The sequence below is a fragment of the Carassius gibelio genome, chromosome B3 (assembly GCF_023724105.1).
Source record: "Carassius gibelio isolate Cgi1373 ecotype wild population from Czech Republic chromosome B3, carGib1.2-hapl.c, whole genome shotgun sequence".
NCBI classification, from domain to species: Eukaryota; Metazoa; Chordata; class Actinopteri; order Cypriniformes; family Cyprinidae; genus Carassius; species Carassius gibelio.
Window position 1 is genome coordinate 9,544,800 of NC_068398.1, and position 10,654 is coordinate 9,555,453.

General features: G+C 37.7%; 1 protein-coding gene across 1 annotated transcript; it reads left to right on the forward strand.

Annotated features, from left to right (window-relative positions):
- Nucleotides 1-1,122: 1,122 nt before the first annotated feature.
- LOC127952866 (dnaJ homolog subfamily B member 1) lies at nucleotides 1,123-9,953 on the forward strand. Its single transcript, XM_052551722.1, has 3 exons — nucleotides 1,123-1,679; nucleotides 4,899-5,452; nucleotides 6,462-9,953. Exons 1-3 carry the CDS (start codon nucleotides 1,469-1,471, stop codon nucleotides 6,690-6,692), a joined length of 996 nt encoding a protein of 331 aa, XP_052407682.1. The 5' UTR covers nucleotides 1,123-1,468; the 3' UTR covers nucleotides 6,693-9,953.
- The last annotated feature ends 701 nt before the right edge of the window (nucleotides 9,954-10,654 follow it).

Genomic DNA, 10,654 nt, shown 5'->3' on the forward strand with positions numbered 1-10,654 from the left:
GCACCGATTACATCAAGACTAGCAATGTGCGCTAATAAAGTAAATAAAGAAAATTTTGATTTCATTGCAGACTTAAACATCATCAAACTGATTAAAGTAATGCTAGAATAAAATTAACATCCATGAAAAATCATGAGATTTAACATTTTCTGCCTCATTATGTAATTATAATACGTCATTATAACAAATTAATTATGCAAGGCGCATGCAGTTAAAAAGATTTTGTGATTTATTTGCTCTTGAAGTATTATAAAAAAAAAAAATAATAATAGAGAAATAGGAAAAGAAAATTATCAGGGGCACAAGGCTGTAAGCGATAAAAAAGAGGATCAGAGAAAAAAAAATCAGTATAGAGATAAAAATCACTCATTAAAGAGTGTTTATTGTTATTAGCCATGATATTTATGTAGCATTTTGAAATAGTCTTTTTATAACATCTTAACTGGCAATACTGACACCGTGAAATGTTCTTGCTTGAGGTAACTGCTTATTTAATTTTACTTTATTTTCTTTCAAATAAATGTAAGCTTCTGTTATGTTTTAATATCAGTTATATTACTGCTTGCTCTTAATTCACCAAAAAGTGTCTAAATGTCTTTTAAAAAAGACCATGACTAGGACTATAATCTATCATTCAAAAATGAAATAATTAAGTTTAAGTATGTCATTTTCTACTGTATGAATGCACAGAATTAAAATGAAAGGTATGGGTATGCTAATTAGGCGAACTAGCTAGCTAGCTGGCTAACATGTACAAATAAATACAAAATGTAGTCTTTATTTGATTGCCTTTGTTGTCTGTTAGACTACTTTAGGCATTTCTTATTGCTCATATTTCTCTTTGTTATGTCACTGCAGGAGTCGTGTGAGTAGCTGATGTCTCTTATCGGCTATTTGAACAGATTCACTTATAAAACACCCACAGGGCTTCAACATCTCCATTTATTTATCAGCTCACTTTATATACTACTTATTTATGTTAATCCTTATTAGTATTAATGTAATGTAATATTTTACACTTGCCAAATGATTACAGACAGGTCTTTACGAACATGCAGTGCACACTCCTCGCCGCAGGAGGCGCTCGTTCAGTCACATCTGCAGCATCTGCGCCGCCGAGCAAGTCATGCTTCTCGGACTTTCTGCGGACGCTCGCGACGTTGACAGTTACAGTACAGTGCGTTTCGCCGGGAACTCTGTTTGATATTGAAAGATTACATCGATTAAAGTTAGAAGAGTCTCGGGAAAATGATCGCATTTCGCATGGACGCAGCAGCGGCTGTGCGCGATATGTGAGGATTTGGATAAATAACTTAAAAACAGTTTGATAGAGTCCATCCGATTTCGACAGGATAGGAGGAGGAGGGTCGATTAAATTAGTCAGCTCGTTCAATATTTGGTGGGTTATCGACATATGGACGCAGGTAACGTTAGTTGAACATCAGCGGCGTTTTGGTCGAGTCTTGTGATGGGTAAAGATTATTACAGGGTCCTGGGGATAGAGAAGGGCGCCACGGACGAGGAGATCAAGAAAGCCTACAGAAAACAAGCTTTGAGGTTTCATCCCGACAAAAACAAATCAGCCGGAGCAGAAGACAAATTCAAAGAGATCGCCGAAGCCTACGATGTCCTGAGCGATGCCAAGAAGAAAGACATCTATGACAGATGTGGAGAGGATGGTAAGAGCTGTCACTGTCCCGCCAAAGATAAGGGATGGATGGATGGATAGATAGAGAGAGAGAGAGAGAGAGAGATAGATAGTTAGATAGAGAACATTATTTTTGTACTTTTGGTAAAACTGTTCTATCACAGTACATTGTACATCTATCTATCTATATCTATCTGTCTGTCTATGTATGTCTATTTATATGTCTATCTATGTAGATTGATAGTTATATACAGTGGCATGCGAAAGTTTGTGAATCCATACATACAAAATGCATGTTATTTTTATTTAGTACTGTCCTGAGTAAGATATTGTACATAAAAGGTGTTTACATATAGTCCACAAGACCAAAAAATAGCTGAAATTATAAAAAATAATTCCATTCAAATGTTTGTGAGGTTACCTGGATGATCAACGGGTCACAACTTCTTTTTATTTTTTTGTTTTGTGATGGTTGTGCATGAGTCCCTTGTTTGTTCTGAACAGTTAAACCGAGAACTGTGCTTCAGAAAAATCCTCCAGGTCCTGCAGATTCTTCAGTTTTCCAGCAGTTTTGCATATTTTATTATTTTCTAGCAGTGACTGAATGATTTTGAGATCCATCTTTTTCCACTGAGGACAACTGAGGGACTCAAACACAATTATTAAAAAATAGGTTTAAACGTGCGCTGATGCTCCAGAAGAAAACAAGATGCATTAAGAAAACTTTTGAACAGGATGAAGATGTCCAAATTTTTCTTATTTTGTAAAAAAAAAATAATAATAATAATAAAAAAAAAATATTGTTTGAACCTTTTTTAATAGTTGTGTTTGAGTCCCTCTGTTGTCCTCAGTGTAAAAAGATGGATCTCAAAATCATACAGTCACTGCTGGAAAGGGTTCAAATACACAAAAGATGCTGGAAAATTGAAGAATCTGCAGGACCTTAAAGATTTTTCTGAAGAATGCTGCTCAGTTTAACTGTTCAGAACAAACAAGGAACTCACAAAACAGAAAAACAGTTGTGGATCATCCAGGTAACAGCAAACAGTATTAAAGGGATACTCCACCCCAAAATGAAAATTTTGAAATTGATCACATACCACCATGTCGTTCCAACTCATAAAAGCTTCGTTCATCGTCAGAACTCAATTTAAGATATTTTGGATGAAAACCAGGAGAAGTTGTGAAGGCCCATAGACTGCCAAGTAAAATACACTGTCAAAGTCCAGAAAAATATGAAAGACATCGTCGGAATAGTTCATCTGTCATCAGTGGTTCAACCGTAATGTTATGAAGCGATAACTTTATTCAACAATTTGCCTCTGTGTCTCTCCGCATCAGCATAGCACCATTTTGGAGAATATGAGCTGAACGCAGGCAGCGTGTGCTCATAAGTGCTTTAATGGAACAGATAAATCCTAATATATACCGATAGATGGACAGCCCTGAAAATGTGCTCTGGTGGTACCATAAAACACCTTTTAGTACTTTATATAAGGATAGATGTCCACACTGATAGGCTATTAATATAAACATTGTTGTGGAAATGAATCAAATTGAAAAGGAAACAAGTCACTTTGTGTTGTTAAAAGTGTAGATTGTAGATATTTCTTTATTATTATTACTATTGTTATTATTATTTAAAAAGAGCTTTTTGGTGGTACTCTAAAGGCCCCGATATACTCACAGCAATTAAGTTTTTATTGTTTTCACTTAGGGGTAAAACAAGGTTTTAAAAGTGCATATTAATTAAAATGAGTGCAAAGAAATGAATTAGCATTAGCAGTTAAGTTGCATACAGTACTGTATGTGTACTATGCTGCTGATGATATTTACATTATGCATGTTTGCACAAGAACAAAAAAGACAGAAGAAAAGAGCAGCTGGGTCATTCAGTGTCAACTCAACCAGAGGTCCCTGGTGGAACTGATTATTTATTTATTCATTTATTTATTTATCACAGAATACGCCAAAAATATGAAATGTCACTGATGAATATTTACGGAGCAGCACTATTTTGTAGAGGGGAGTCAAAATTAGATTTAGATATTTTCAAAAGTTTGCCTGTAATTCAAGGCAGTTGAATTTTAAATAACTTTTGGTATCTATATCTTAAGGACCTGTATGGTTTATTTCCAAATGTATGGAGGTCTCAGTCTGGCTCCATTGCTGATGAAATGAACCTGAAATGATTTCCAACACCCACTTATTTTGTAATCATTGTGTGCCAATGGCAGTTTGAAAGTGTTTTCCAGAAGGTGCAATGTTTTCCAGCGAGCTAGCTTTGGCAAGTTTCAAACCACCACTCCAAACAAACACCATTTTGGCCAAATTTTTTCGAAATTACATCACACCCATTTGTTCTTGGATTTCGCTTGAAGTATATTGGGGCCTTAAATGAGGTGTGTATAAATTAAGTGAGCTCCCACATAAGCAGTAAAGCTTTAAGGCTGATTTATACTTCTGCATCGGACATACGCCATAGCCTCCACTCTTTAAGCTGTTCATCGGTTTTCATTTATACTTCTGCGTTGACGTGCAGTACACATGCAAACCGCGATGTGGCCACGGGCATGTTGCTGATGTAACCAGCAGTACCACGACAAAAGCTGAAGAAGAAGCAGCTTGTCAGAGAAGCATCAGCCGTGATGGTGGCAAATAAATATCGAAGAACAGAGAATTTATTTAAAACTAAAAAACAAAAAGAGACAACAACATAACAGGAAAAGATGGCATTCTTTAAATCTCCACAAGGACTTGTACGATGGCAGAACAACTGTTGGTCGCGGACAGAAAAGACACTTGTTTTTTGCTTTGCTTTATTTTAAATAAGAAGGAGTAGCATTAAAATATATTAACATACACAAAACTCGGAAAGGAAAAAAAAAATGGAAGGAGGGGTACTAGCAGACCAATCACGGTCCTTGCGGTACGCATAGATTTGCACTACAGCGTAGTTTCGACGCAGAAGTATAAATCAGCCTTTAGTGTCTCTGTTTGACTGAAGCCTGATGACCTTTGGTGACCGTTTGAGTTTTCTCTGAATGCTGCAAACACAGGAGCGTGTAGGGTGGAATCGACGAGGGACTTTATGAAACCCCCTCTGATCTCCAGATTAGGAATTCAAACTGTACCACGTCACTGGGTCATTCCTGTGAGCTGGTTCTGCTCTTTCTATATGCTGTTTCTTATATTTTCCTCAAATGTTGATCTGCTGTTTTTCCGTAAACATTATTTCTTTCTCCCGCAGGGCTCAAGGGACACGCCGGAGGTGGCTGCAATGGCCCGAGCTATACTTTTCACGGCGATCCTCACGCCATGTTTGCGGAGTTCTTCGGTGGCCGCAGCCCGTTCGATCAGTTTTTCGCGTCTGCTGGGGGAACGGATGAGATGGACATTGACGACCCCTTTGCAGCCTTCGGGATGGGCGGATTTCCAAGATCTTTTAAATCTCGAGGAGGCGGTGTGCACGGGGGCCGAGTAAAGAAGAAAGATCCCCCAGTAGTGCACGAGCTCAAGGTGAGTCTGGAAGAAGTGTTCTCTGGTTGCACAAAAAAGATGAAGATCTCTCGCAAGAGGCTTAACCCAGACGGCTGCACAGTGCGCACCGAAGACAAGATCCTCACTGTGGACATCAAGCGTGGCTGGAAGGAGGGGACTAAGATTACCTTTCCCAAAGAGGGAGACGAGACGCCAACCAACATCCCTGCCGACATAGTGTTTGTGGTTAAGGACAAGGTTCACCCAGTTTTTAGGAGAGACGGCTCTGACATCATCTACCCTGCAAGGATATCCCTCCGAGAGGTGAGTGTCTCGTGTCTGCTGGAGAGATGAAGTTACTTAACCTCCAGTGATATACACCAGTGAACTTCTGCTAAGCTTTTGAAAAGTGTTCAGTCAGTACAGCAAAGGGTCATTTTAAAAATCACATGAAAATGTGTTCCTAGAATTCTTCTCATAATTAAAGTATGTCCTTATTCAAGTAAAGTAATGTGAGAATACAAAGGTTAACCCAGGGCAGCACGATTTGGGAGAACATTTTTTAATTGGATTTGTTTTTGGGGTTTCTTGCATTTCCAAATGCATTCATTTTTTAAACTCCAGGTTTACTGTGTTTGTTTATAAGGCTGCAAAAATAAATTTGTGATTTTATATCAATGTAACATATTATAATGATTGTAATAATAATAATAACATTATTATTAAATAATAATATTTAACAATATAATATTGCTATTGAAATATTTAATAAAATAAATAAAAATAAGCATTTTAATGTGCAGACATTTTATTTTATTTCACAGTACAACTGTAAAATTAAAATACTAATATTTATAGCTATGATTTTAAAAGTTCTTAACTTTTTAAAATACATTTTAATAATTAAAAAAAATAGGTTGAAAATGTGTTTTTTACTTTTTGTTGAAAACCACTTGCATTTTCTCTTTAGTTGAAAACAGACGGTTTTTGTAAGTGCTTCTCTTCACAAGTTTGGGAAGATGGTTGATGCATCTGGCATTCCCAGTTGCATGTTACAAGCCACCCAAACTCAGAGCAGATGTGGCATTGGCATTTACTGTGAAACTAGCTCTAGATGCTGAAAACACTGGATCATGAGCTACTGTCGTGTAAATGAACATAGTGCAGCAATTCGCTCTGAAACAGGCGGCGCATATAATTATTTATTTAAATCGCAGCCTTTGATTATGGCGTATAGTGATTTTGATATTATTTTGGTTATTTGTGTAGACTTAGGGTTAAATAAGGAAGTCGTGTTAATCTTGTTTTTCTCTCTTAACCATCACTTACTCAGGCTCTCTGCGGCTGCTCCATCAGCGCCCCCACCTTGGACGGAAGAACTGTCACAGTGACATCACGTGATGTCATCAAACCCGGTATGAAGAAGAGGATCGTGGGAGAAGGACTGCCACTGTCCAAATGTCCTGAAAAGAGAGGAGACATGGTGCTAGATTTCTCAGTGAAATTTCCGGACAAGTTGGGACCGAGTGCCCGGGAATCTCTGGTTCAGATCCTACCACCTTGAGCATCTCAACCGCTGGAGGACGGACTCTCAACACACAGATCCTATGATTGGGCCCTTTTGATTTTCTAGATATTTTTGCACCTGAAAGTATCAGTGGGAAATACACAAAATTTAAGCTCAGAGAAACACAATAGAGCTCCCAACTGATTACTTATACCCACTTAATTACATCGCAATGCACTTTTACTGGTAATATATTGACCTACACGCATAGTTTTTGTAGTACCTCCAAGTACTGCTCCATCCTCCTCCTGTTTGCTTCTTCAGCCTTCTTTCCCCTTGTTTATATTTTCATTTATTAAATTAAGATTGCAATTTTACTCTCTGAGCAGTCAACATTGTACTTAACAGTAACATCAATGCTGAACAGTAGGGTTTTATACATTTCTGAGGATCTCAGATAGTGATTGTGGAAGTGTGTGTGTGTGTGTGATTGTGGGTGTGTGAAACCCCAATGACGGGGCTGCTGGGAGCCGAGTTTCTTTGCATAGAGTGAGCCGAGGAAATTCACAAGGGCTCCTGAGCATTATCACTGTGCTTCCGGAGTATGTTAAAGTGTGGTTACATTTACTATTGCTTGATAAAACCTCACTGGGGAAATGGAGTCATTCCAGTCCACCTCAAAAATTTTTCAATTTTGAAGTAAGCTATTTTCTATGAATGTGTGAGATTTCCGATTCATTAGGCACTATAGGTAAATAGATGGGTAGACCACAGACTGTATAAAACATGGGCATAGTGTCTGTGATGTTACTCATAGGTTTCTGAAAATCATTTGCGATTTTGATAACTGGAAGTGGGCAAAGAGGCAGTACGTGGGTGGAGCAGGCAATCCACCTGTCACTCAACTGGCCACACCCTTAATTATGCAGAATTTTATTATAATTTAAACAGATGAGTTAGGGCAAGATTAGCTACATAGTCCAAAAACACTTTTCCGCTTGGGCATCTTAACATTGGGGAACTATGGGATTGAATTCCTTTTGGAGCATGTCTCTAGCGGTCAGTTGATGAACTGCAGTTCAAGTCACTTCCATGTCGGATTCAAGAGAGCGGCAGGAAGGTTTCCGCTTGGAATAGACCTTATGCTTCAGAGAAACACGTGCGCAGCCATCTTTAGAATTTAGTTTTTAGAATTTTGAACTTCTGATTTTGTGGTAGCTCTATACAGCATCACGGTGGAAGATGAATAAACTGTTGAAGTGGGTTTACTTAATGTAGAGCTAACGAAATTTATCTTAAACATTATAATGTTTGAAGCGAATGTTGTAAATGTCAGAAGACTGGGACGATTTTTAAACGAGTAGTTAATTCATGAATTCATGTGATCTTTGTGTTGAAAATAAAACGGAAGACAAGACAACAAGTGCAGTGCAGAAATAGACAAAATATATAGACCAAACAAAGTCTATAGACCGTTTCATCGGGCGCACGCCCCTGGACCTAAGTTAACTTCCGGTCTGTGTTGTGTATATCGGTCTGGCTGCGGTGACATCTACAAACGCAGTTAAAGGCAAGGTGATGAGTAGACTGAAGTTGGGCTCAGGTGGCTGTGCCGCGGGATGTGTTTCCCATACATTTATTTATTTTTGGAGACTCACCACAATTTTAAAACTGATCGATTTTCAAAAAGGCTTCGTTAAATAAACATGAGTAACGTTACGTAACGTACTGCACGTTTAATAATAATAATTCCTTACATTTGTTTAAATATCAAAACGAAGTACGGGTGTTTTTATATCGCTGTATTTCTGAAAGAAGACTTGCATGTTATATGCGTGATAAAGCAGCGTGTGAGCGTACCAGCTCTGCTTAGTTTACAGCTGTTACTGGGGAAACCTCTATTTCTCGCACTTTATGTCTATGCTTTAAAACATCTCCTGCTGGCAAAGAATGAATTATCATTTTCATTAAGTCCGCCTGATCCACACAAAAAACACATTTTGTTTGTTATCAAAAAATATCTACTCTAGAGGGACTTGGCTGTTGTTATTGATTCTATTTGGAGTCTACCGGAAGTTAAGTTAGGTCCACAAAAGCGCTCACGCGCATTACCGTTTGTTTATGTTGATGCCGTTGAAACCGTCTATAAGTAGGCTACGGTAAAACTACTTGTGCTGCAAACTAGTGTGTTTATAATTATGACAATATGATAATAAGAAATACCTGTTTGCATTGTCAAGCAGTATAGCGAGCAGTTTTGTTATTAAAACAACTGGAAGCGAAATACAACGGATTCCTTGCACATTCAAGTTAAACGGCTGCATCAGCTCGTATGTTAAAAATAAGGAGAATAGGAATCTGTGAGGGGGCAAACATTTTCCCCACACATATTTTCAAATGAAGCTGCTTTCTTTGGCTCAACGCGGTGAATTTCTGTGACTGCTTTGAAACCGTCGCAGAAACGTTCCCACAGAATTCCCAAACTCATAGATTCCTGATGGAAAGACTAGATTTCGAGCATGCAGATTCACAGAGCAATGGTAAATGTGACCGCACATTCACACCGCGGACATCACTCACTTTCTCCTGCTAGGAGTGACCCATGGGTACCTGTGATTTCCTTCTTTGAGCACATAACTGCTCCATTCAGACCATCCCTCCTCTAGTTATCTGTTTGTTGCAGTTAAGTACATTTCAGGTTTAAAAATGCCTGAATGTAGCTTTAATTAACTACTTATGGGTGATGTTTTTGGAAAGCACTAATAGTGTGTAGTTTCAGCAAAATTACACACTTCAGCTTTCAAGACTTCTAATTTGCTAAGGAGCATTCATTTGTGGGAATTCACACGATAAAACATTAAACACAACTTAAACCTTCTTTTGCTTGCAGTAAATGTAGCTTGGAAATAATTCATAATATTCTTTCATGGCCTGGGAAACACATTTTTATTTTAGAGTCATGTATTTATGCTGTCATTGTAGTGCACATGTTGAGATGATGTACAATGATGAGATGGTGGCGATTTTATAGACTTTACTGGATTTTGCAACTTAGAACCGCCATTACCAGAAGTCATTTTATAAGGACTGACAGTATTTGTGCCAAACGTATGCAGATGGCGATGGCACATATGCACACAGTTTAAAGTACCTCACAAGGGACTGCTGCATCATCAGCATGCTATTTGAAATTCACAATGTTATGGAGTATGTGTGTTTCTGTAAAAAGATGTTGTTTTTTTGTGAAATGCTTCTCAATTCTTTATCATATGCATTATTTGTTTTTTATTCCTTGCGATTAAAGGCTTTACAATGCTGTCTTGTAGTAAGTCTTTTACTGTATTTGTATTCAGGAATGCATACATGATCATGGAAAAGTATCATTGTGATTGTCAGCGCTAAGTATTTTATAAGTAGAAAAGTTATCTTTTTTCTATTTCTTCTTCAGAGGCCCTTTCACATTAAGAGCTATAATGAATATTAATGTCCACACCAGTAGATGATAATGTGCTTGTTGTAAGTGATAAATTAAAAAAAATGAACCCTCTGGCCATCTGCGATGCAGGTGAGTTTGTTTCTTCATTAGAACAGATTTGGAGGAATGTAGCATTACATCAGTTGCTCATCAAAGTATCCTCTGCAGTGAATGGGTGCCGTCAGAATGAGTCCAAATAGCTGATAAAAAAATCACAATAATCCATAATTCACATGACTCCAGTCCATCACTTAACATCTTGTGAAGTAAAAAGCTGTGTTTGTAAGAAACAAATCCATCTTTAAGATTTTTCTAACTTTAAATGTTGTTTACAGCTAAAATAAGAGTCTTCTGTCCAAAAAATTTATTTCTCCAGTAAGTATTCACATCTGAATTAGGAGAGAAATATGCACGTCAAGTATGTTTATGAGCAAAAACAGTTCTAGATAAAAATGTTGGTGGATTTAGATGTGAGAGGAAAAGAGGATGGATCTTCTCACTGAAGAAGTGTTACTATGGCCAGAAGTGATCATTTAAAAGTACT